The sequence below is a fragment of the Mustelus asterias genome, chromosome 3, assembly GCF_964213995.1.
Source record: "Mustelus asterias chromosome 3, sMusAst1.hap1.1, whole genome shotgun sequence".
NCBI classification, from domain to species: domain Eukaryota; kingdom Metazoa; phylum Chordata; class Chondrichthyes; order Carcharhiniformes; family Triakidae; genus Mustelus; species Mustelus asterias.
Window position 1 is genome coordinate 70593323 of NC_135803.1, and position 27660 is coordinate 70620982.

The 27660-nt window shown below is 42.6% G+C and overlaps 1 protein-coding gene across 4 annotated transcripts in view; it reads left to right on the forward strand.

The window, feature by feature from the left end:
- klhl30 (kelch-like family member 30) overlaps window positions 1–27433 on the forward strand; it is a 58900-nt gene extending 31467 nt beyond the window's left edge. For 3 of the 4 annotated variants that reach the window (XM_078209154.1, XM_078209152.1, XM_078209153.1), the window contains exons 3-8: window positions 5954–6116; window positions 7818–7904; window positions 11563–11718; window positions 14752–14940; window positions 16133–16278; window positions 20198–27433. In XM_078209154.1, coding sequence (XP_078065280.1) covers window positions 5954–6116; window positions 7818–7904; window positions 11563–11718; window positions 14752–14940; window positions 16133–16278; window positions 20198–20446 — 990 coding nt within the window. In that variant the 3' untranslated portion in view covers window positions 20447–27433. The remainder of the gene's footprint in view (window positions 1–5953; window positions 6117–7817; window positions 7905–11562; window positions 11719–14751; window positions 14941–16132; window positions 16279–20197) is intronic. The other variant, XR_013497437.1, reaches the window with a different exon arrangement.
- The last annotated feature ends 227 nt before the right edge of the window (window positions 27434–27660 follow it).

Sequence of the window (27660 nt, forward strand, 5' to 3'; positions counted from 1 at the left end):
TAGGATTGTCAGTGTGATAATGGAACTTTGTCTCCACGAGCACAGTGACCGCTCTTATGTTATCGACAGATGCATCTGGAACAGGTGTAAAGTACAAAGTGTGTTATTAAAAACACAAAGGGAAAAAATTATATGTAAATTTGTTATGGATATTTTATTCCAAGTAGAAAATTAATATTTTCCTAATTTTATTTTTCTTTTGTGACTGTGAGCAATTTGTATTTTAGGCAAATTTCTTTAAGAAATTTCAGGTAATAAGATTACCAATCCACAAACAATGAGAACAGCTTAGAAGAGGTTATACTTTTCAAACCAGGGACAGGGCAGATTAGGGGCAAGGACTTTATTAAAATTAAGATAAATCCAGGATATTAAAGTTGGTCAGTAACTTGGGAGCAGATGAGACAAATGTAAAATTGTAGTGAGGATATTTGAAACACTGTCAAAGAGAATGGACTCAAAAGAGTGATGTCAAGAGGCTATGCACTTTTATTTTTGAAAAGATGATTTTTCAACATTCAGCTGACTGAAAATTTTGCAATTTGAATTCAGACAGAGCAAACTGCTTAAAAATTCCAAGGTGGGGGTGAGAAACAATCAAATCCCCTCAGGAGAATGAGAAGAGAGGCATTTCCTATAATCCAGACACCCACTGACGTGCATAACTGTCTATGACACCAAAAAGTGCCAGAGTGCCAGATATTGAAGCAATGGCTACCATTGATAGGCACACTCAAAACTCCTTGGAAATACACAATGGGTGGAGTATTTCAAGGCAAAGTTGCCCAGCCACTATAGAGAGATTGCAAGTAACTGACATAGGCAGTGCCAAGAAATTCTTCAGCAAAATAAATAGGCTGAATCTGCTTTGTCTCCCTCTCTCTCGCCTGGTTTGAGATGCCCACCAGAAACCTACCACCGAACCAAGATCTTGTAATACTTGCAACATCTACATCTGACCATATCCAGGAAAAGTAGTTAATAAATTTTTTCTTTCTTGGACTCACGAAAATCTTGTTTGATTGGCCCCTTTATTGCTCACAGTTTAAATAGTTAAACACATTCTGATTTAGAAGAGGCACACCCTCATGAAAAAGAAAATTTAAACGTTTGTTGTGACCAACTGAGGAGGTTTAATAGAGGGGAGCCAGTTCACCTTCTCACCTGGGGTCGTAACGATGAGAAATGTTTGAAATCATTTGATAGAAGCAAAAATGCACGTAAACCTCAGATTGGAACTTAACAAAAGACTTCAATGGAAAAATTAGATTATTAGATCTGTGATGGAAAACTAAACAGATGCCCTCCAGTGGAGATGTTACTGTGCTCGATAATTGAGCTACAATAAGTTTTTTTTAATGTAGGGTGGGCTTTGCTGTGAGAGCTGGAAGGTTAGAAAAATGGGTTTTGAAGAGATAGTTCTCAGTCAGCAGAAGGATGGGTTGCAATTTTTAAAGTTTGATTTATTATTGTCACATTTATTCATATAAATAGTGAAAAGTATTGTTTCTTGCACGCTATACAGACAAAGCTCATAGAGAAGGAAAGGAGAGGGTGCAGAGTGTAGTGTTACAATCATAACTAAGGTGTCGAGAAAGATCAACTTAACATAAGGTTAGTCCATTCAAAAGTTTGATGGCAGCAGGGAGGAAACTGTTCTTGAGTCAGTCGGTACATGACCTAAACCTTTTGTATCTTTTTCCTGATGGAGGAAGGTGGAAGAGAGTATGTATGCGGCGCATGGGGGCCTTGATTATGCTGGCTGCTTTTCCGAGGCAGCACAAAGTGTTGGCAGAGTCAATGGAGTAAACAAACGAGAAGGGTGGAATTTAATTAAAGAATGAGCTTCTGTGACAAACTCTGCATATCTTGTCTCATTTTCGCTTTGGTAGCTGTTCTGTAAAACCTCAATCATTGCCAAATTCTCTTTACACTGTCAGCCAAAACTGGAAAATATGTAATAGTTGTGCATGTCCTTGGTGAATAACTATGCGAGAAAATGTAACACAATTTTCAAATACACAGAGATTTCATGATTAGTTGAGGTTGGGTGCATTGACCCAAACAGGCGCCAGAGTGTGGCGACTAGGGGAATTTCAGAGTAACTTCATTGCAGTGTTAATGTAAGGCTTACTTGCGACTAATAAACAACTTTGCATTTGACAGTTTGAATTTATGAGATCAGATATTCTAAATGCAGGACGCCCCAGTAACTATTTTGCAAAGATATTAAGAAAGTGTTTTGTTTTCTTATAACTCGCTGCTCATTCACCGGGCAAAAGAGGAATCTGGAGCCAGTCTTTCCCTTAACATTGATTTATTCACATGGCACAGATTTGTCTTCCCCACACGTGGAAACCGGCTCTTGTATATACTTAGGAAAAATGCCCTAACCTTTCCCTAGTTAGTAACCGTTGTTAGTCACTTACAACTAGAGCATGCATCTCATTGTGGCAGGATTGTAACATTAATCTGTTTGACTACAGACAGTTCCAAGACCTCTTAAAGAATACTTGATAGAAATCTTAAAAATTCAATAAGTACCATTTGTAATAAATCTACTTTTTTATTATAGTATGGAGAAAAGGAGTACATTCCTATACTTCTATTGTACATATGTAATTATATAATCACTGACTTTATTTATTAACTTTATTTCATATTCTTAACTTTAAATATGGTTTCATATGTCCTCTTTATACCATGTTTGAGCGATAAAGTGAAATTTTATAAAAACAACAGATAGACCAATACCAAAGCAGTTAGCAAACTAAAATTGCTGTTCATTTACCTGAAAGCATAACCCAATGCTTATTTAGATCTCAAGGCAAGAATATATACTCTGAGATCTCAGGGGTTGGAGTTCATTAGAATGATCCATGATCTGAAAACCAACACACCTCAGGTAAGATACATTGTATATATTAATGATTTGGACGTAAATGTAGGAGAAAAAAATCAATAAGTTTGCAGATGACACAAAAGTTGGCCACTTAGTTGATAGCGAGTAGAATAGCCATAGACTGCAGGAAGATATCAATGGACTGGTCAGGTGGGTAGAAAGGTGACAAATGGAATTCAACCCAGAGAAGTGTAAGGTGATGCATTTGGGAGGTCAAACAAGATAAAGGAATACACAATAAATGGGAGGACACTGAGGGGTGTAAAGAAAGTGAAGGACTTTGGAATGAATGTTCATATCACTGAAAATAGCAGGACAAGTTCAGAAGTTGGTTAAGAAGGCTTATGGAATCCTTTCATTTATTTCCTGTGGCGTAGAATATAAGAGCAGGGGGGTTATGCTGGAACTATATAAGACATTAGTTAGGCCACAACTTGAGTATGATGTGCAATTCTGGTCACATTATAGGATATTGTTACATTAGAGGGGATACAGAAGATATTTACAAGAATGGAAAGACTGGAAGATTGCAGCTATGAGAAAAGGTTGAAGAAGGCTGAAAGGAGATTTGATTGAGTTATACAAAATTATAAAGGGCCTCGATAAAGTGGATGAGTAGGGCCTATTTACTTTAGCAAAGAGGTCAGTGTCTCGGCGTTATAGATTTAAACTTATTGGTAGAAAGATTAGAGGGGAGATGAGGAAAAACATTTTCATCCAGGTGGTTGTGGGAATCTGGAACTTGCAGCCTGAAAGGGCAGTAGCGCAGAAACCCTCAACTCATTTAAAAGATGTCTGTATATATGCCTCAAGTACCATAACCTGCAGGGCTACAGATCAAATGCTGGGAAGTGGGATTAGGCTGGGGGGGGGGGCTCATTTTTCAGGCGGTACAGATACGATGGCCAGGTGGCCTCTTTCTGTGCCGTAAGCCTTCTATAGGAACATATGAAATAGGATCAAAGTAAGCCATTCGGCTCATCGAGCCATTCAATAAGGTAATAGCTGATCTGTTTGTGTTTCAAGTTCCACATTCCCATCTACCCCGATAACCTTTGATTCCCTTGCCTAACTAGAACCTATCAACCTCTGCCTTAAAAATATTGTGACCCTGCTTCTGCCACCTTCTGAGGAGAGTTCCAAAACTGTACGACCCTTGAGAGAAAATAAATTTCCTCATCTCTGTTCTATTAGGGCATCCCCTAATTTTAAATCTGTGTCCAGTCGTTCTGGACTCACCTACAAGAGGATACATCCTTTTCCATATCCACCTTGTCAATACCATTCAAAATCTTATATACTTCAATTAAGTCATTCCTCATTCTTCTAAACTCCAGTAGAAACAGGCCAAGCCTGTCCAACTTATCTTCATAAGACAAAATGCTCATTCCAGGTATTAATTTAGTAAATCTCTGAATTGCCTCTGACGCATTTACATCCTTCCTTAAATAAGAGACCAAAACTGCACACCGTATTCAAGATGCAGAGGGGGAGCTGCGATTCTTCCATTCCGACCTGCTAACATTTTGGTGGGTTAGGTTGGGAGTCACGTGCATGTGTTCCCGACGCATGTGCGTCTCCCACCGCTGGAGAGCAGGTGCGGTCGGGACCACACTGGAAACCGGCGAGAAGACCAGGTAAGCCGTTTTAATGTAATTGAAATGTGATTATTGGGCCCGGGACTGAATTCTGCGGGCCCAATAGCATCTCCCACCCTGCCAGTATAAATTCACTCTGGCGGGGTTTAGAGTAGCTCCCCACTTTCGGGGAACTAGCGGGTGACCCCGCTGGAGTGAAGGGGGGGACAATTAGGGCTCGCCCCAGGGGTCGGGCAGCAGGTGGGTGGTGCCCCCTGGGCATGGGCACCCTGGCAGCACCAGCCTGTTCCCCGGCACTGCCCAAGGGGCAAAGTGCCCATGTCCAGGGGGCACTTTGGCACTGCCCTGGGCATGGGCAGTGCCAAGGGGGCAGGGCCTATTGTGGGCAGGGCTTAGGGGTGATCGGTGGGGTGGGGGATCCCGCTGCCACTCTGCATGGGGATTGGGCTGGACTGGAGGGAGGCCAGTGATCGGGACGGGCTAGCGTGGGGGTGGTCTGCTTCCCATGGGGCAGGGGGGGGTGCTGCTGGAGATCAGGGCACTCCAGGACGGGAGTGTGTCGGGGCTGGCCTGTGAATGCTTGTGCTGGCTGTGATTGGACCATTGGGGGGGGGTTTGGAGGGGCAACACTGTGAGTGTTCTGGGCAGGCCAGCAATCGAGCTGGCCAGCAAACTGCAGGCTGATAGTTTGGGGCCACTGCGCATGCGCAGAGTTCTGGAACTGTCAGACTCCAGCGTGAATAGGCCCCCCTCCCCCGAGCTTATAATCATATTCCCGATTGTGATCTCTGCATTGCACAGAGTGTGGGAGATTTGAGTCTGAACTCCCACTGAAAAAACAATCGTGAATTACACCATTTTTCCTGCCAATTCAGCACTTAGAATTCTTTTGGGAGAATCGCTCCCTCGGTCTCCCCAATGCCCTGTATAACTGAAGCATAGCATCCTTACTTTTATGTTCAATTTCTCTCGCAATGAAGGATACCATTCCATTAGCCTTCTTGATTACATGCTACACCTGCATACTAACCTTTTGTGATTCATGAAAGAGAACATCTAGATCTCTCTGTACCTTGGAATCCTGTAGTTGTTCTCCATTTAAGTAACATCTGACTTTTTATTCCTCCTGCCAATGTGAATAACTTCACATTGTCCCGCATTATATTCCATCTGCTAGAGTTTTACCCACTCATTCAACCTATGTATATCCATCTGCAACTTCATTATTTATGTTGCTGTATAATTTGAAGATTTAAAATAACTCCACCACCTCGCCCACCACGGAATCGATGCAGGCAAGGGTCCGACAATGGAACTTTCCGTTGACCTCAGGTGAGAATTTCCAGTCTCGCTCAAGCGAGGCCGTAAAATCCCACCCAATAACTTTAATATCTGCTCTGAGTGAAATTGCTTTTGTTTTTCATCCCTGACTTTTCTTATGTTCTGCTTTTAGCCCGAGACAGAAGAAACTGTTAGGCAAAGACATGACCCTGGTCTCAAGAAGCTGCAGGAGGTCCTGGTGGTCATTGGAGGACGGGCAATGGATGACTCCGATGATGAAGATGAAGATAACCAGATCCTGTCAAGAAACAGTGCATTTTACAACATCAGGACCAGTGAGTTATACTGTGATGAGCATGGGTCATGTGGTGTATGCTCAGTGATGGCATTCTGTGCTGTGGTGTACGTTAGTCACTGGGTATTCTGGTGTATTTTGTTAAATATTGAAACGATGTAGTATGTCAATGTGTTCAGGCACTGGAGATGGCTAATGTGTTTTAGACATTGGGATTTTTGTTTTATGAGCTGATTATAAGGTAGATTGGCAGGCAGCTCTCCAAGGCAAGGCTTTCTCCTGACTGAGGGGCAGAAGTTCCACCTTATGCCAATCAACGCTTTTCACAGGGTAACTTCAGGCCATATATTTAATGCCCTTTGGAAATTTACTCCTGAATCTGCATCCAATACATTCTCGATCATAACAACTCACTGCGTAAAAATATTGCTCCTTGCCTTTCCCCTGGTTACAAAGTTGCCTAGATCAGATGTCAGGTTTTCAGTGAAACATCACCTGACAGATGCGTAAGTTTGCTAAATTTAGAAGTGTTTTCTGAGGACTGCGAATCAGCTCATAAAATCTCATCGTTTACAGAGGGTTAAGAGGCAAAACTGGAAAATCATTGAAACCGATCTCTTGTAGAGAAATTCTTTGAAATGCTTTTGAGAAACCCATTGAGTGAATAATTCAAAAAGTGTTCAGGTCACTAGGGAGCAGTGCATTAGGATCCCAGTCAAGATTCAAGTAACCCTGGGAGCAATGCATTAGGATTACAGTCAGAAACATTTATAATGGCGAACAAAGAAATAGTTGATCAATAAAAACATATTTTGGTTCCGTCTTCCCAAAGGAGGATAAAAACACATCAGAAATGTGGGGGATCACAGAGTTTAGTGAGAGGGAGGACCTGAAGGAAATCAGTATTAGTAGAGAAATGGTGTTGGGGAAATTGATGGTATTGAAGGCCGATAAATCCCCAGGGCCTGATAATCTACATCCCAGAGCGCTTAAGGAAGTGGTCCTAGAAAGAGTAGATGCATTGGTGGTCATCTTCCAAAATTCTATAGACTCTGGAACGGTTCCTACAGCTTGGAGGATAGCTAATGTAACCCCACTATTTAAAAAAGGGAGGTAGAGAGAAAATGGGGAGTTATATACTAGACTGCCTAATGTCAGTAGTGGGCAAAATTTTAGAGTCTGTTATCCAAGGATTTTATAACAGAGTACTTGGAAAACAGCCTGGACTGAAGAACTTTAGTTATGAGGGAGGATTGGATAGGTTAGAGCCATTTTCTTTTGAACGGTAAAGGCTGAAGGGACAACTAGATAGAGTGGACAGAAAGGCCTGTTGCCTCTGAGTTGAAGCTTCCATAACCAAGGGCATGGATTTAGGGTAAGAGGTAGGAGGCTGAGGGGAGTTTTGAGGGGAAATGTGTTCACCCAGAGGATGGCAGGGATCTGGAAATACTGCCTGAAAGGGTAGTAAAGCCTGAAACCCTCATAACGTTTAAAAGAACCTGAATGTACACTTGAAGTGCTCTAACCACCAAGGCATCTGACCGAAAGTGGGATCAGGATGGATTGCTCCTTGTCAGTTGATACAGACATGATGGGCCAAAGGGCTGTCTTCCATGTTATAACTTTCTGTGACTATAATTCTAATTAGTAGGAGCAGCCCGTGATTTGAGTGAAAGATCTCCAGCGGCCTTGTGGGTGGCAATGATGGTGTTGCTGATAATCTGTTACCTTGTCTCCGCAGAGCACTGGTCCATTCTTCCAGACTTCCCGGATCACAACAAATGGGGATTCTCAGTCACAGCCCTAAACAATGACGTCTATGTCACTGGTGAGATATCTGCCTCCAGAAATATTCAGGCAAAAGAAAGGAAGAATTTACACTTGTATATCACCATCTACAGTTGTCCCACATTGCTTTCACAGCAAATGTAGTCACTGTGCTTTTCATCAGTCACTGTAGCAGTCAGTTAATGCAGGGAGGTCACATGATGAACAATGGGATGAATACCATTAAATTGTTTTGCCTGATGAATGTTGGTTAGGGCACTGGAAATACTCCTCACTGTTCAAATAGCATTTGTGGCATTTTAATGTTCACTTATTTGCACAGGCAGATGTGCCCTGGTTTAACATCTCTTCTGAAAATAGCACTTCCGACATGAAATGTTACTTCAAACAATGCCCTGGAAGGGATTTGTTCCCATCATCCTTCCGAGCTGGAAGAGACCATCCAAGGTCGCAATAATAGAATTCTTTCATTCCTTTTCCATGGCATATCAAAAATCATTTTTTTTACATTAAATGATGGCCGATGGGATTATTTTAATGCTCAGACCAATTCAAATGCCCCCGCCCCTCCTTCCCTGGCTGGCATCAGCTAACTCTATGGATCAAATCTAGAACTTTCCACAGTTTTCAGCACATTTATTCAGTGGCTATCGTGAGTTTTTATTGTTTCAAGTCCAATGTAGAATAATGCTTTATTATAGGATTTAATGCCAATTTTACCCATCTTTGATCAATCCTAGCAAGGTTTCCATTATTATTTGTAGTAATAATTTGACCAAAATCAAATAACCAGTGCAATTTTAAAGATAACTTGCATCCAGTGCAAGTTGAGTTTCACAATCTTTTGTGCTCACCTAAAAGAAGATCATGTTCGTAACTGACCACACCCCAAGGATGAATTTATCACCACCTTGATTGTCTGCTAATTACACTCGTTTGCAGGTCTTCAATGAAGCTGCAAAAAATCCAGTTTCTTTAGGATTCCAGGACACGAACAAGAACATTTTTAAAGCCTTTTGCTTATCTTTTGTGATAAACCCTTTTCAGCTGTATTTGACAAACTGCATCCATAGTTAACACTCTTAAATATGTCAAGGTATATTTTTGTTCAGTGTTTGCTGATTATGTAGGGGAGTTTGAGGTTAAACTCAAGGGAAAGCACTTTATGAAACAGATGCAATTTGTGCCAACTGCCTGCAAAGCAGACACTCTACCCTCTAATATGGCCAAAAATAATTATTGTGTGAAGGAACAAGACCAGTAGCTGAAGGTTCAAAGGGATTATTTTTGTACCCAATATCAATTATTGTAATTGATCAATCCCAGGATTTTAGATGAGTAACTTACACTGAAGTAGGCAGTTCCAGGTATGTCACATGAACTGGGAGTCTCAGGTAAACAAAGTGTGAGAAACTTTCCAAGGTAGTTGCAAATTGTGTATAATATAGGTAAAAGAGAAAGACTTGGGCCAACACATGAAGCCCCTAATTGTGCTTACCATATGTTTCTTGTGTTATTCTGCATGATGAGCAGGAAGTGGGAACCAGGGATAGGTTAATAGATGGATCTTCCAATTGGCCTCTTGGGGTCCGTGATACGATCTGTCCAAGCCGACTGGATTGAGATGTAGAAAATTCTTTAGGTATCTTTGTCAATTGTTCAACCTCATCACAGCTATTAATCTCTGTCTTGGCACCTCCCTTTCCCAGTAAACATGTTACATATTAGGAGAGCGAGGAGGGGACATGAGAAGTCCTTGGCGGGTCGGATCAAAGAAAACCCCAAGGCTTTTTACTCTTATGTGAGGAATAAAAGAATGACCAGGGTGAGGTTAGGGCTGGTCAAGGACAGTAGTGGGAACTTGTGTATGGAGTCAGTAGAGAAAGGCGAGGTGATGAATGAATACTTTTCTTCAGTGTTCACCAAGGAGAGGGGCCATGTTTTTGAGGAAGAAAAGGTGTTGCAGGCTAATAGGCTGGAGGAAATGGATGTTCGGAGGGAGGATGTCCTGGCAGTTTTGAATAAACTGAAGGTCGATAAGTCCCCGGGGTCTGATGAAATATATCCTAGGATTCTTTGGGAGGCAAGGGATGAGATTGCAGAGCCTTTGGCTTTGATCTTTGGGTCCTCGCTGTCCACGGGGATGGTGCCAGAGGACTGGAGAATGGCGAATGTTGTTCCTCTGTTTAAGAAAGGGAATAGAAATGACCCTGGTAATTATAGACCGGTTAGTCTTACTTCGGTGGTTGGTAAATTGATGGAAAAGGTCCTTGGGGATGGGATTTACGACCATTTAGAAAGATGCGGATTAATCCGGGATAGTCAGCACGGATTCGCGAAGGGCAAGTTGTGCCTCACAAATTTGATTGAATATTTTGAGGAGGTAACTAAGTGTGTTGATGAAGGTAGGGCAGTTGATGTCATATACATGGATTTTAGTAAGGCGTTTGATAAGGTCCCCCATGGTTGGCTTATGATGAAAGTGAAGAGGTGTGGGATAGAGGGAAAGTTGGCCGATTGGATAGGTAACTGGCTGTCTGATCGAGGACAGAAGGTGGTGGTGGATGGAAAATTTTCGGATTGGAGGCAGGTTGCTAGCTGAGTGCCACAGGGATATGTGCTTGGTCCTCTGCTCTTTGTGATTTTTATGAATGACTTAGAGGAGGGGGCTGAAGGGTGGATCAGTAAATTTGCTGATGACACCAAGATTGGTGGAGTAGTGGATGAGGTGGAGGGCTGTTGTAGGCTGCAAAGAGACATAGATAGGATGCAAAGCTGGGCTGAAAAATGGCAAATGGAGTTTAACCCTGATAAATGTGAGGTGATTCATTTTGGTAGGACTAATTTAAATGTGGATTACAGGGTCAAAGGTAGGGTTCTGAAGACTGTGGAGGAACAGAGAGATCTTGGGGTCCATATCCACAGATCTCTAAAGGTTGCCACTCAAGTGGATAGAGCTGTGAAGAAGGCCTATAGTGTGTTAGCTTTTATTAACAGGGGGTTGGAGTTTAAGAGCCGTGGGGTTATGCTGCAACTGTACAGGACCTTGGTGAGACCGCATTTGGAATATTGTGTGCAGTTCTGGTCACCTCACTATAAGAAGGATGTGGAAGCGCTGGAAAGAGTGCAGAGGAGATTTACCAGGATGCTGCCTGGTTTGGAGGGTAGGTCTTATGAGGAAAGGTTGAGGGAGCTAAGGCTGTTCTCTCTGGAGCGGAGGAGGCTGAGGGGAGACTTAATAGAGGTTTATAAAATGATGAAGGGGATAGATAGAGTGAACGTTCAAAGACTATTTCCTCGGGTGGATGAAGCTATTACAAGGGGGCATAACTATAGGGTTCATGGTGGGAGATATAGGAAGGATATCAGAGGTAGGTTCTTTATGCAGAGAGTGGTTGGGGTGTGGAATGGACTGCCTGCAGTGGTAGTGGAGTCAGACACTTTAGGAACATTTAAGCGGTTATTGGAGAGGCACATGGAGCACACCAGGATGATAGGGAGTGGGATAGCTTGATCTTGGTTTCAGATAAAGCTCGGCACAACATCATGGGCTGAAGGGCCTGTTCTGTGCTGTACTGTTCTATGTTCTATATTACCAATAAAAAGCTCCTGTTTTAAAAAATATACTGGCGGTGAGTTTCTTGAAGAAATGTTTTTTAAAGATAACTTGACAAGCACTTTAACTCTCACCTTTCCAGGAGGCTCCAGAGGCAGCAAGATAGACACATGGTCAACAACCCAGGCCTGGAAATTCCATTGCAAAGAAGGGATCTGGAAACCCATTGCTCCAATGTTAAAACCCAGAACAAACCACTCCACGGCAGCATTAAATGGAGAAATCTACGCCATCGGAGGTAGCAAGCAGCGGTTGAAATGTGAATCTAGTGTAGAGCTATGGGATGGAGTACAGTTTCTAAATGAAGCATTGCAGCTGAGCTGATTTCTCTGAAATGTGAAATTTGCACATTCTCCCTATGTCTGTGTGGATTTCCTCTGGTTGCTCCAGTTTCTTCCCACAGTCCAAAGATGAGCAGGTTAGGTGGATTGGCCATGGTAAAATTGTCCCTTAGTGTCCCAAGATGTTGGTCCCTTAGAAGATGAGAAGGGGGATTCAATAATAGGAAACGAGGAAATGGCCGAGGCCTTAAACAAGTTTTTTGTGTCGGTCTTCACAGTGGAGGATGCAAATAGCTTACCAATAATTGACGGTCATGGGACTGTAGGGGGTGAGGACCTTAAAACGATCGCTATTACTAAAGAGGTAGTGCTAGGTAGGCTAATGGGACTAAAGGTAGACAAGTCCCCTGGTCCGGATGGAATCCATCCCAGGGTACTAAAAGAAACGGCAGAAGAAATAGCAAATGCATTAGTTGTAATTTATCAAAATTCACTGGACTCTGGGGAGGTGCCAGCTGATTGGAAAACAGCTAATGTAACGCCACTGTTTAAAAAAGGTCGACAAAAGGCAGGTAACTACAGGCCGGTTAGCTTAACATCCATAGTTGGGAAAATGCTGGAATCTATCATTAAGGAAGAAATAGCAGGACACCTGGAAAAGAATGGTTCAATCAAGCAGATGCAGCATGGATTCATGAAGGGAAAGTCATGTTTGACTAATTCACTGGAATTTTTTGAGGATATAACGAGTGCGGTTGACAGAGGGGAACTGGTGGATGTGGTGTATTTAGATTTCCAGAAGGCATTCGATAAGGTGCCTCACAAAAGGTTGCTGCATAAGATAAAGATACACGGAGTTGGGGGTAAAGTGTTAGCGTGGATTGAGGATTGGCTATCTAACAGAAAGCCGAGAGTCTGAATAAATGGGTGCTTTTCCAGTTGGCAATCAGTGACTAGTGGCGTGCCGCAGGGATCAGTGCTGGGGCCTCAACTATTTACCATATACATAGGGGAACTGGAGGAGGGGACCGAGTGTAGGGTAACAAAGTTTGCGGATGACTCAAAGATGAGTGGGAAAGCAAATTGCGTGGAGGACACAGAGAGTCTGCAGAGAGAATTGGATAGGCTAAGTGAGTGGGCAAGGATCTGGCAGATGGAGTATAACGTTGGTAAGTGTGAGGTTATCCACTTTGGAAGGAATGATAGTAAAATGGACTATTATTTAAACGGTGAAAAATTACAACATGCTACTGTGCAGAGGGACCTGGGGGTCCTTGTGCATGAATCACAAAAACTCAGTTTGCAGGTGCAGCAGGTAATCAAGAAGGCAAATGGAATGTTGGCCTTTATTGCGAGAGGGATGGAGTATAAAAGCAGGGAGGTCATGCTGCAACTGTACAGGGTACTGGTGAGGCCGCACCTAGAGTACTGTGTACAATTTTGGTCCCCTTATTTAAGAAAGGATATATTAGCTTTGGAGGGGGTACAGAGAAGGTTCACCAGGTTGATTCCGGAGATGAGGGGGTTAGCTTCTGAGGAGAGATTGAGTAGACTGGGCCTGTACTCATTGGAGTTTAGAAGGTTGAGGGGAGATCTTATAGAGACATATCAGATAATGAAGGGGCTAGACAGGGTAGAAGCAGCGAGGTTATTTCCACTTACAATGGAAACAAGAACTAGGGGGCATAGCCTCAAAATACGGGGGAGTCAATTTAGAACAGAGTTGAGGAGGAACAACTTCTCCCAGAGGGTAGTGAATCTTTGGAATTCTCTGCCCAATGAAGCAGCAGAGGCTACCTCGTTAAATGTGTTTAAGTCACAGTTAGATAGATTTTTAACCATTAAGGGAATTAAGGGTTATGGGGAGCGGGCGGGTAAGTGGAACTGAACCGACTATCAGATCAGCCATGATCTTATTGAATGGCGGAGCAGGCTTGAGGGGCTAGATGGCCTACTCCTGCTCCTATTTCTTATGTTCTTAAGATGTGTAAGTTAAATGGATTAGCCATGGGGATAGTTACGAGATAGGGAGGGGGAGAAAGCCTGGATAAGATACTCTGTTCGAGAGTTGGTGCAGACTCGATGGGCTGAATGGTATCCTTATGCATTGTAGGGATTCTTTGATTCTAATGTTTCTTCCAGAAGTGAAGTGCTGATGTTTAAGTTCCAAAAGGTTTAAGAACATAAGAACCCAAGAAATAGGAGCAAAAGTTGGCAATTCAGCACCTCGAGCCTGCTGTGCCATTCAATAAGGTTGAGGTAGATCTGACTGTGGTCCTAACTCCACTTTCCTGCCCGTTGCCTGATAATCCTAGACTCCTTTGTCAGTCAAGAATCTGTCCAGCTCAGCCTTACATATGGCATTAAATATTCAGTCGTCTCCAATACTTGCTAGGGGAGCGAACTCCAAACACTAACAACGCTCTGAAAGAAGAAATTGCTCCTCCTTTCCGTCTTAACTGGGAGACTATTTACTTTGAAACTGTGGCCCCCTAGTTCTCGATTCCCGCTAATGATTTGTTGTGGGGTCCTGGCATTCCATTCAGAAGTCCTGTTCAGCCTTGGATAGGCAACTCAAGTTTCTCCAGCTGTCCAATGTAACTCGAACTGACAGAAGTGGAAAATTATTTTTGGCTTTCCAGAAAACTGTGATCGTCGAGGAAAACCGTAAGTGAAAGAAGTAACTCCGGTTAGATTTGACTCTGGTCAGCTCAATGTTACTGAGCTTCACAAAAAGCTGGAGACTCTCTGCATTATATGATAAAGGTTCCTGGAACATACAGTATAAGAAGTGGTCTGTGGGAAACAAGAGGAATGAGTCAGAGGGTGGAATTGGTGGGTCATTCCTCAGTTGACAGAGAAGTCAGGAAGGAATGCAGGAAACTACTGCAACCTGGTTGCCTTTGATAGCGATATAAAATATCCTAATGCAGTGGAAGGGATCAGGCCGTGCAATCCTGTATTAAAATTTGACATTTTCTGAATTACAGGTACCACTTTAGATGTTGTGGAAGTGGAACATTATGACCCATATAATGATAGCTGGGCCTTGATAGGTCCCACAGTGAAGTACGTCACTAACTTCACTGTCACAGGATGTGTGGGCAAGCTCTACGTGATTGGTTCGTGTGCAGCCAAGTATAATGTTCTCACTCTGCAGTGTTACAATCCTGTAATAGGTAGGTGCCAGTTCAACTCACAAGAAAGAAAGGAGACTGCAGTGCAATGTTGTATTTCATGACTGTCTTTAATTGATACACTCTATTTAATGACCTGCTGCTTTATCTGATCTGTACGTATATTGCACCATAATTTTATACTTAACCCATTGCCTCTTCATTCCCATTCCATTCCTACTTTCTCCATTTGTTTTGTCTCCTTGCTTCCTTTCCCATTGCTCTTCCACTCCAGTTTCCACTTTATCCCTCATCTCTTACCCCATCCGTTCCTTACACTTTTCCTCATTTCTTTCTTTACTCTATATTTCCTTTTTTTTCTCACACTGTTCCTCTTCTATTGTTTCTCAGACTCTGTTCTTCCTGCTGTTTCTCATATTCTGTTCATTCTGTTGTTTCTTGAGGATTTGCCTTTATTTGGAATTAGTTTAACAAAGTGGATATTGCTGTAGATCAGATCCTGGAGGATGGATAAATTGGGAGAGAAGTGCCCAATATTGCCTTGTCTCTCTCCAGTTCTCCAGGAAGCAGAGAGAGAGGAGCAATTGAGGGAGCACCATTTCCACACCTGATCTGATAGCTGATGGACAGCACCAAAGCTGAAGGTTGTACAAGTAGATGACACAGAAATTAGATATGGCAGAAAAACAGAACCTTATTCTAAAGTTGCTGTTTCTAATTTAGTGTTAAGATTCTGTAAGCTTACTGGGAAACTATTGTTAGTGCAACACAGCTGTGGCATTTAAGAACAAAATACCAATACAACATCTGATTGCTGGATTCACAACCCATGCTGTAAAATTGTGTACAACTCAACCATATTCTCTTGTACAGAACTGAATATCTAATTTCCCTATTACCAAAGTTGTGTTTCCATTATTCTGCTGCTATATGTTTCTCAGATTTGTTTCAATTTTCTCAAGTATTGATTAATCACCAGAATAGATCACAATAACCTCAACGTGCTCAGAAATACTGTTATTGGAGATCACTGTGGACCCAGCCAACCACCAGCACTTAGTGATATCTTGAATTTCTCCGTGTTGCTCAGATTGTGGCACAACCCATTTACCTTCCTTCCAAGACAATGTTACTTTGGATAGCACACTTCAAGCTTTTGGAGTTTAGATTCAGGTGATCAAAATGACAGGCCCTTCTCTCTAACCCTCTCCTCTTTTTCACTTGGTTTCTGCAGATAACTGGAGTGTTATTGCCTCTCCCTTCATTCCCAAATACCTCTCTGCTCCCCGGTGCGTGTCCCTCGATGGAATGATTTACTTAATTGGAGACAACACGAAGAAGGTTTATGCATATGATTCAGAAGCCAACATGTGGCAGAAGGTAGGAGTTGAGAAGTTGGGACGTGAGCACAATCAGACAAAATTTAACATCGAACCACAGATATTAGGAGGGAGAGGTATTAGGACCAGTAACCAAAATCTTGGTCAGAAAGGTGGGTTTTAAGGAGTGTCTTAAAGAGGGGAGAGGGCTAAGAAAGGGAATTCAAGAGCTTAGAATTCATACCAGTGGGATCTTCCCAGCAACATGGGGTGGAATCAATGAGAAATCCCATTGCCAGCAGCAGAACAACAATTAACAATGGTTTAATGGTCAACATTAGACTTTTAATTCCAGATTTTTTATTGAATTCAAATTCCACCATCAGCAGTGGCAGGATTTGAACCCGGGTCCACAAAAAATTGCCCTACTAATCCTATGACAATACCACGGTGACACCCCTAGTGCAAGTTAGGACATGGGAAGGAGAGGTTTAGTTGAGCTTAAAATGTATGGAGTATAGAAGAAAAAAAAGCATGGGATTAGTTCATTATTCTACATATGAATCAATCTGTCTTGGAGTTGTTATTTTTTCAGGTTTGAACAACAATTATTCAGCATTATCAATAGATATCTGGATGAATTGATACATTATCAGTTGGGGAAGTGGTGTAGGGGTAATCTCACAATCATGGCTCCTGTTGTGTTCACTTCTAATTTTTGTTTAAGGCAGTATCCTTTAAGGGGCTGCCCCTTTAATTTGTCCCTCAATTTGTTTGATTTATTTTAATTGGTTAATTGTTTTAATCCAAAATAGGGTAATTTCACTGGATTGGTAATCCAATCTATAGACTCAGGCTAATGCTGTGGGAACACAGCAGCTGGTGGAATTTAAATTCAATTATTGACGCTTGAATTAAAAGTTAGTCTCAGTGTTGGTGACCATGAAACCATTGTCAATTGTTGTAAAAACCCATCTGGTTCACGAATCTCCTTAAATCTGCCATACTCACTTCGTCTGGCCTATATGGGACTCCAGACCTACAACGCTATGGCTGAGTTGCAGATGCCCTCTGACATGGCCTAGCAAGCCATTCAGTAGAACAAAACTGCTAGAAAGCCTAAAAAGAAAAATAAATGAAACCAGGCAGACGACCTGGCATCAACCCAGGCTGTGGAGATGCCGGCGTTGGACTGGGGTAAACACAGTAAGAAGTTTAACAACACCAGGTTAAAGTCCCACATTATCTGTTGGACCTGTTGGACTTTAACCTGTTGGACTTTAACCTGGTATTGTTAAACTTCTTACTGTATCAACTCAGGCAGCAGAAGTGACAACGACAAACCCAGCCCTGTCAATCTTGCAAAGTCCTCCTTACTAACATCTGGGAGAGCTGTCTCTTAGACCAGTCAAGCAAGCCTGACAGTCATACTCACGGAACCAAACTTAAAATGTCCCAGACACCACCATCACCATCCCTAGGTATGTCCTGTCCCACCTACAGGACAGATCCAGCAGAGGTGGCAGCACAGTTGAATAGAGGGAGGAGTGGCCACCGCACCTCGCCTCCACTAAGTCTCCTCAGTACCCTTCCATATTCCTCACTTAGAGGAAGCTGAGAGTAGTTGGGCACATGAGGAGGAGGACTTCAATATCAATCATAAGAGTGGCTTGGTAGCACCACTAGCTGAGCTGGCTGGGTCCTAAATGACATAGTTGCGAGACTAAGTCTTCAGAATGTGGAGATGGATTGACAAGAGGCAAAAACCTACTTGACCTCATCTTCACCAACATGTCTGCCGCAGATGCATCAGCCCATGACAGTATCAGTAGGAGTGACCACTGTACAGTCCTTGTGAACACAAAGTTTCAGCTTCACACTTAGGATACTCTCATCATGTTGTATAACATGAGGTGTGAGTGATTGACAGCATTTTACCAAGTGTGGCATCCTATGAAAGAAGGTTATAAATATCATTAACTCATACCTTGCTGTGTAAGGTTTAGGGAGAGAATTCCAAATTTTTGGGCTTTAATTGGCAGTTGAAGTAGTCAAAACAAGGGATGTGCAAGAAGCCAAAAACTAGATGTTCAGAGAACTCAGAGTTGTTCGCATGGGGGAGATTACAGAGGTAGTGAGGGGCAAAACCATGGAGGGATTTTAAAACAAGCATGATAATTTTATAATTTTGCATTGGCAAAATCAGTAGGTGACAAAACCCCAAAAGACCTGTGGCTCCCTACATCTCGACTCAAGTTGCTGATCAGCTTTGGATGGCATTAGAGAAAAGTGTCTGCCTGGCATGAATATGTGGAATTTTTGTAGGCACTGGTTTAGCATCACCTTGAGTTGAAAACTGTAATGTCCTAGCTATGTTGGGGCTGTGGATTTTACTTAAAAAGAAAAGCTGTGGTTTGCACATGTTGATTCAAACAACAACATAACAGGTTTATTGAAGAGCTGCTCTCTGCAGTGCAGAATACAAAACTGAAAGTAAAGTACAGCAGCCTGAACATCCACCCAAACTACATCACCATCAAATTGTGTGATCAGCTCTTAAAGCAGCCTGCAACCTTGATAGGGTGGATGCTGGTAGGATTTTTTAAATCCCTGTGATAGAGGCTAGAACTAAGGGACACAGTTTAAAAATAAGGCTCCCGTTTAAGGCGGAGAGAAGAAATGTTTTCTCTCAGAATATCATGAATCTTTGGAAGCCTCTTCCCCGGTGGAGCAGGGTCAATGAATATTTTGAAGGCAAAGGTAGATAGATTCTTAACTAGTGAGGGGGTCAAAGACTATTGGAGGAGCTGGAATGTGGAATTGTGGCCACATCTTATTGAACGATGAGGCTGGCTATAGGGACTGAATAGTCTATTCCTGCTCTTAATCATATGTTTATACGTAGATGTTCTGATTTGCACTGGCAGTGAGATTCTTCACAATCAGCTTGTACTCAGAAAGTTTAAGCTATGACATCTACCTACACAGAACATTAACCTTCTTCCTCCTGCTCCACTATACTTTTGTTGCAGCAGGTTTAATTTAACTTTTTTAACTAAATCACGTGATTCATCTTTCCTCCATTTGTAAATTCAGAGATTAAGCAATCTTGTTTTTTTTTCTGCTGCATCGTTCTCAACTTCCATTTTCAAGGCAGATAAAACAATTTTTGTTTTTGATAAGAGGGAGTTCATTTGTTGAAAAGTTATTTTGAAGACTTGTTCTCCGACCAATCAAACCAGTTCTGGATATTGCCATTTTTAAAAAAATGTTATTGGGAAGTACCAATGCAAAGTTACTGCCCTTGAGAAGGTGGTGATGAGCTGCTGCAGTCTTTCTGGTGTAGTTACACTCGGAGTGCTGTTAGGAAAGGAGTTCAAGGGTTTACCCAGCGACAGTAAAGGAACAGCAAAGTATTTCCAAGTCAGGATGGTGTGTGGCTTGAAGGAGACCCTGCAAGTGGCAGTGTTCCCATGCACCTGCTGTCCTTGTCTACCAGGTTGTGCCATATGGGTTTCATAGAATTATAGAATCCCTACAGTGCAGAAGGAAGCCATTCACCCCATCGAGTCTGCACTGACAATGTACCAGAATGTAGAAAGTCCACAACCAACAAACTTGGATCATCCTGCAATCTGATTGAATGAACTAATATGCACTTTATCGAAAAGACAGTCACACCACATCCTAGCATCACTGATACATAGATAGTCAGACAGCACAGAAACAGGCCCTTCAACCCACCATGTCTATGCTGACCATCAAATACTAATCCACACTAATCCCATTTACTAGCACTTATAACACAGAAACATGAGTGAAGTGCAAGTATACGAAGATCAGCACAACCCATGATTCACGACTGCTATCCCATGGTTCATTCTTGTATTCCAACTGGTACTGTACGATCCATTGCACTGATGTTCCACAATCTATTGCACAGATGTCCCATGATGCATTGTTTGGTTCTCCTCTTTCAGGTCCAGCTGCTCCATAAGTTGCATGAGAATGGGGGCATGGTGGTGATTGCTGGGAAGATCTACGTTACAGGTGGTCACTGGAAGGGGATGGAAGGAGACTACAGTGTGGAGTTGGAGGTGTACGATTGTGCTAAAGACGTGTGGACTATCGAAGGCTTCCTGCCGCGCACCTGGCTTTATCATGGGTCTTGCTCCATTTTCATTGACACATCCAGATGGACTGAACTGTTTCCAGATAGCAACACCTAGTGAAACACACTTCCTGGTCTATGCACCCTGTTGAGGACACTGCCTGCACAGCACAGCATGGTTCATACAGTGAACAGTTAGTTGAAAAGAAAGGGATGTAACCCACTGTCCAAAGCAAGACGATGGACTGTACATGCTTGTTATTAGCAGCTTCACCTACTTTAGTCTGAGAGATTTTTTTCTGAAGAGGCTACCAGGAGGCCTGGTATTCAATGAAGTTAAAGGGCTGTAGTTACACGGTCTTGCTCACCCTCCAATATGTCTGCCACCCAACGTGACTTTGATCACTAGTTGTGCTTATTAAATTTGATTTCAGTGTTCAGCGAGGACATGGGAAGAAAGTGAGTTATTCAATATAAATGATCCCTTGGCAACCTGGAAAGAAACCAATAGTGTTGCGGCCTGTTATCTCTGGAGCATTCGTTTCAAGCAGTCATTCAGTTACAGCTTATCTCGAGAGGGAGCATGCGGTGTCCACGGGCGAGGTTGACGCTTTCCGCGCCCGCTGGGCACCGCAGGGGTTGGGGTGCATTATTGACCCTAATAATCACATTTTAATTTGATGTTTTTAAGTTTCCTTTGTATTTTGATTTCTGTTCGGGCTGTTCCCCCTCCTTTTTGGGGAGCTGCCCCTTTTACTTTGTCCTGATTTAATCTGAGTTTGTTTACTTGGTTTGGTTTGACCTAAAAAGAGGTCTCCAAACAAGGCAAGAGTACTCCACATCAAAAGGACGCACTTACACAGTACCCTTATTATGAAGAAGGTGCCCCTGCAGAGTGCCCCTATGAAGAGTGTTGATGAGTAAATAACTGGTAGCAATATCCTTTCTTAGCTGTGTTACGTTCCTTTACCTTCAGTAAAATAATCCCATCTCTCCTATAGTGCCAGCACATTAAACTGCATCTTCCCAACTACTTTAACAGATATTTCAGAGTCAAGTGTCCACCTTGAAATGGAAATCCCCTTTAGAAATTCAACATAAAATAGTGAGAAACTGGACAAATATTGTGTGGAAGCAGTACGACACAATTTTTTAAGGGGAGAATCAAATCAAATTTAACATGGGATGTGTGGTGGGGTGGGGGGAGGGACTTACTCTCCCATCCATTTAATGTAGCAACATTGAGCTGTTTTCCTTTATTTCAAATTGATCTACAAATAGGAGAATATTTTTATCGCCATGATAACCAGACATTGAAAACTAGCACCATCTCCTGGCTGAACCTGGAACATAGTAAGAGTTTTAACAACACCAGGTTAAAGTCCAACAGGTTTATTTGGTAGTAAATGCCATTAGCTTTCGGAACGCTGCTCCTTCGTCAGATGGAGTGGATATCTGCTCTCAAACAGAGCATACAGAGACACAAAATCAAGTTACAGAATACTGATTAGAATGCAAATCTTTACAGCTTTATTTAAAGATACAGACAATGTGAGTGGAGGGAACCTGGAACCGCAGCAACAAAAAAAATAAACAAACCCTGGACTTTGAAAAATGCTCTTGAGAATCTTGAACCTGCACTGTGTTTAAGACGCCTGGGACACTCTTGTGGGGTGGGAGCCAGTTGCACCTGATGGGGACAGGGTGAGGGGGGTTGCAGGGGCACCTTCTTCAGGCCAAAGGAGTAAGAACCTCTTGCATCCACTTTTCTGCCTCTGCTTCTGGGGTTGCCACTGGTGGGTCCTCCCACTTTTGCTGACACAGGCATAGGTAGCCCTGGGGATTTTGATTGGGTCTGACACACAAGCATTTGATGCTATGTGGAGATCCTCTCCACCTCAGTTACGAATTGTCAACCCTGGTTGTGAAAAAAGGAACTGAATAATTACCTCAAGAGAAAAGATTTTTGCACTGCTTTAGGGGAAGGGTGAAAAAGTGGAACTAACTGAATACCTCTTACACAGGGTCTGTATGGACACATTAGGCCAAATGACCTCCTTCTGTGCTGTAACCTTCTATGATTCTATCAACTGCCTCTTGTTGCACTGCCTCCTGGCTCCAATCTCCCTGCCCAAACAGCCACACTTTTGTCCCACACCTTCAATATTTTTAAAGCTGCTAAATTAAAGTGTTCAACGGAAATGGAAAAAGAGCTTTGGTTTAAAAAAAAATGCTTGAGTGATTTTTGTTCTCTCTGGTTGCTGGCAGTGTTGTCCAGTAGATTAATCTTTCTTCCCTTGACAATCCTGGAGGGCTGCTTTCCTAAGGTTACAGTGGCGGAGGGTAGCTGTTAAGGCCTAAATCATTTTTGACTAAAAACAGCAAAAGTTGAGGTGAAGTCATTTAGCACCTTGACAGATGGTCAGATAGATAAATATCTGTGACTGGGATTCAATTTACTGATAGCAATAGACTGAGATATTAGGACTGAGATAGGATAGATTGCCCATGGTCTGATGAGATTGGATGAGTGGAGTAGAGGGTAGAGTCCTTGCTGGGAATTTTCTTGGGATTACTTCTGCTCCAGTACTGCAATTTTGCTGGAAGTTTGGCAGGAATCCCCAGTTTCTGTGTGTTAGCATTACTGTCACTTACAACCACTCAGTTGGAGGAGCTCTAAGGAAATATAAACAGAAAATGCTGAAAATCTTTTAAAGCCTTGAGCTGTTAGGAGTATCTAAATGAACAAATTAGTAAATCGAAATCCTGCTTAACCTTCTTCTCCTGTGGTGAAATTATTCTGTGTAATATTTGTTACATACACTGATAAAATCACTAAGGCTGGAATTCTCCAGTTTCACATACCCCGTTGCCATTGCCAGTGAGAACGGAGAATTTGGCACTCAGCCAAATCTGCATTCAATGCAGAGAGATGGGAGAATTCCAACTACAGGTGAAGTCAGAGAATTCTGGCCCAAATCTTTGAAATGACCCTATGCGTACTGGAATAATCTTTCTCTCCCTTTCCTCCTTCACTTTCCCCTCTCTTCCCCCCTCCCTCCTCAACCTTTAGACACACTAGAGATAGTTGCCAGATGTTCTAAGGTGTCATGAGCCTGGAAAGAGTTAGAGAATCTGGTGAACTGATGCAACGACAATTATCTCTCCCTCAATGTCAGTAAAATGAAGGAGATAGTCATTGATTTCAGGAAGCATTGTGAAAGGACATGCCCCTGTCTACATCAATAGAGATGAAGTGGAAATGTCTGAGAGCTTCAAGTTTCTAGGTGCCCAGATCACCAACAACCTGTCTTGGTTGCTCCACGCTGATGCTATAGTTAAGACAGCCCACCAATGCCTCTACTTTCTCAGAAGGCTAAGGAAATTAGGCACGTCCACTATGACTCTCACCAACCTTTACAGATGCACCAGAGAAAGCATACTTTCTGGTTGTATCACAGCTTGATATGGCTTCTGTTCTGTCCAAGACCACAAGAAAGGGTTGTGAATGAAGCCCAGTCCATCACGCAAACCATCTTCCCATCCATTGATACTGTCTACACTTCCTGCTGCCTTGGAAAAGCAGCCAGCATAATCAAGGACCCCATGCACCCCGGATGTACGCTCTTCCGCCTTCGTCTGGAAAAAGATACAAAAGTCTGAGGTCATATGCCAACCAACTCAAGAACAGCTTCTTCCCTGCTGCCATCACAGTTTTGAATGGATGTATCTTATATTAACTTCATTTTTCTCTACACCCTAGCTATGACTGTAACAGTACATTCTGCACCCTCTCCTCTTCTCTATGAACGGTATGCTTTGTATAGCGCATAAGAAACAATACTTTTCACTGTATACCAATACATGTGAGAATAATAAATCAAATTTTAAAAAAATCAGATAATGGCCTTGACTACCTAGATACCAACCTGGTAATTGACCCATGGATCAAATATTGCTTGTCTGGCGGAGGATCTCAGATTGAATGCATTGTGACAGGTGCCTGGGATGGCTTAGTGGAGGGGATTACAAATGCGCAGAACTGTTCATGTAGGGAGTGCCATATGTGAGCGTGCACATAGATGGTGCAGCCTTTAACTCTGGGATCCCTCTAACCTGTAGAATTGTACAGTCCTCCCATGCTACTGTCATTTCACTTGAGGAATGAGATGGGTTGGTTTGCTGGAATGAGAGCCTGGAATACACCCCAAACCCAAAGGCTAAGGACCTTCAAAACCTCTGGCAGTTGTGCGTCAGTTGAAGACTTTGGTTGCAGATCAGCAAGGAGTGCATGGCATAATGCTTGTGTGGTCATGTTTAAATTGATGCTCGCTTGAAATTGTGTGTGCCTCAGGCTGTGGATTCTGCTGTATGGACTAGTGGCAGATTGGTGTAGCCTAACCTGCCAGGCATCCCCATTATTCCTTTTCTAATCTTCCCCAAAAGAAAACGCCAAATAAAGGGGGTTCTTCTATAGGGGAAACACAATTGTGAAATTTTCTCTTGGGCCTGGGGAATACTCAATTCCCGGCCTGGCAAAGAGAGAACGGGGGTGGGGATTTCCTGAACATCCACAAACCTACATTATTGGGCTTGTAGCTTGGGTAAGATCAAGATTCAGGGGAGGTAATTATCGCCAGATTATTAATCCAGAAACTCAGCTAATGTTCTGAGGACCCAGGTTCGAATCTTTCCACAGCAGATGGTGGAATTTTAGATCAATAAAATATATCTGGAATTAAGAATCTACTGATGACCGTGAAACCATTGTCGATTGTCCAAAAACCCCATCTGGTTCACTAACATCCTTTAGCGAAGGAACTCTGCCATCCTTACCTGGTCTGGTCTACATGTGACTCCGGAGCCACAGCAATGTGGTTGATTCTCAACTGCCCTCACGCAACTAGGGATGGGCAATAAATGCTGACCAGTCAGCGATGCTCATGTCCCACGAAAGAATTTTAAAAAGAGACAGGAGAGGAAGATTCCTGGCCTTTGACCCCAATTTTCTGTGAGTGAGATCAGGTTGAGTGTCCAGTTGGAGCACCAAAGGAAACATAAATGATCCTTATGATAACAAGGAACCTGGTAGGATTCTACAAAACTAGATTCAATAGCTGTTCTGTTGTCTTAATACTATGTCATTTTACACATCCAAAGCAACAGGTGGGGAGAGTGTGAGGCGTGTAAGAAGAAAGAAAGAGTAAGGGTGACTTTTTCGTACTGCATTCTTGGATGCCACAAAAAAAAACTCTTTCTACAGACAGGCTTGGAAAGGTGCACAAGAATTGACAGGAACTGTTAATAATCTTGAATTTGAGGTTTAGTCCTGACCAGTGTACTTGGGTTTCATAGAGTCATACAGCACAGAAACAGGCCTTTTGGCCCACCATGTCTATGCCGACCATCAAATACCAATCTATACAGATCCCATTTACCAGCACTTGGTCCATAGCTCACTATGCCTTGGCAATTTAAGTGCTCGCCCAGATACTTATTAAATGTTGTGAGAGTACCTGCCTCCACCACCCTCTCAGGCAGCGTGTTCCATATTTCCACCATCCTCTGGTGAAAAAATGTTTCCTCAGATCCCTTCAAAACCATTTACTCCTCACCTCAAACCTATGCCCTCTGGTCTTAGACACCTCTGCCATGGGTAACAGATTCTTATGATCTACCCTACCTATGCCTCTCATAATTTTGTATACCTCTATCAGACCCCACCTTGGCCTCCTCTGCTCCAGGGAAAACAAACCCTAGTCTCTTATAACTGAAACTTTCCATAGAATCATATAATCCCAAAAGTGCAGAAAAGGCTATTTGGCCCATCGAGTCTGTACCAACTCTCTGACAGACTATTTTACCTAGGCCCTCTACCCCACCATATCCCTGTAACCCAACACATTTACCATAGCTAATCCATCCAATCTAAACATTTTGGGACATGAAGGGGCAATTTCCATAGTCAATGAAACTAACCTGCACATCTTTGGACTGTGGGAGGAAACCCAGTAAGGAGTCTAACAACACCAGGTTAAAGTCCAACAGGTTTATTTGGTAGCAAATGCCACTAGCTTTCGGAGCGCTGCTCCTTCATCAGGTGAGTGGGAGTTCTGTTCACAAACAGGGCATATAAAGACACTTCTGCCATGGTGTTGTTAGACTCCTTACTGTGTTTACCCTAGTCCAACGCTGGCATCTCCACATCAGGAGGAAACCCATGCAGACATGGGTTGAATGTGCAAACCTGGGTCCCTGGAGCTGTGAGGCAGCAGTGCTAACCACTGTGCCACCGTGCCACCCACCATCCCAGGCAACATTCTGGTGAAACTCCTCTGCGCCCTCTCCAGTGCAATCACGTCTTTCCGATAGTGTGGGAGCCAGAATTGCACACAATACTCCATCTGTGGCCTAACTAATGTTTTATAAAGTTGTACCAAGACCTCCCTGTTCCTATATTCTATGCCTCACTAAAGAAGGCAAGCATTCCGTGTGCCTTCTTCACCACCCATGTGTCTTCTTCACTACCATGTGCTGTCACCTTCAGGGACTTGAACATTAGAGTCCCTTTGTCCCTCATCCTTCCTAGCGACCTACCATTATTGTGCATATTCTGCCCTTATTGGACCTCCCAAAATGCATCATCTCACACTTTTCAGGATTAGATTCCATCTGTCATTGCTCTGTCCAATTTACCATCTGAGAGGGATTAATACCCATACTAAAGATACTATGTTGGGAAAAGGCATTTAATTTGACAAGGGAGTGATCCATGTTCTAATATCTCGACACAGTTGGAATGTCTAAAAGATGGGGGAAAACGACACTCAACTGAGGCAAGTAAAAACCCTTTGTCAATTGGATATTATAATTAAGCAAGTGATTGTGATTGGTTTTTTAAAAAACTGTACTTTTATATGATGTAAACTTTTATGATTGGATGGAGTTAACACCTATTCTTTTATTGGTATATGCTAATTACATGTAATCGAAGCTGAGACTTTAATTGCCTATATATTTCTAAATTTTTCTCTCTGAATGGTTTGAATGATTTCATTTGGAGTCCTATAGCTATAGTCTTCTTTAATAAATCATCTTAAACCACTCTGTGACATTGTCTGGCTACTTGAGAGGAATGATAGTTTTAAATACAACAAGAAAACCATTGTAACAGTCCTGTAACACCAACTGATCAATATCAGTCTGTAGCCTAAGACTATCCTCCTCACTATTAACAATGCCACAATTTTTTCTGTCATCTGCAAACTTACTAATTATTCCTTCTACATTCACATCCAAGTCATTCATGTATATAACAAATGGCAAAGGTCC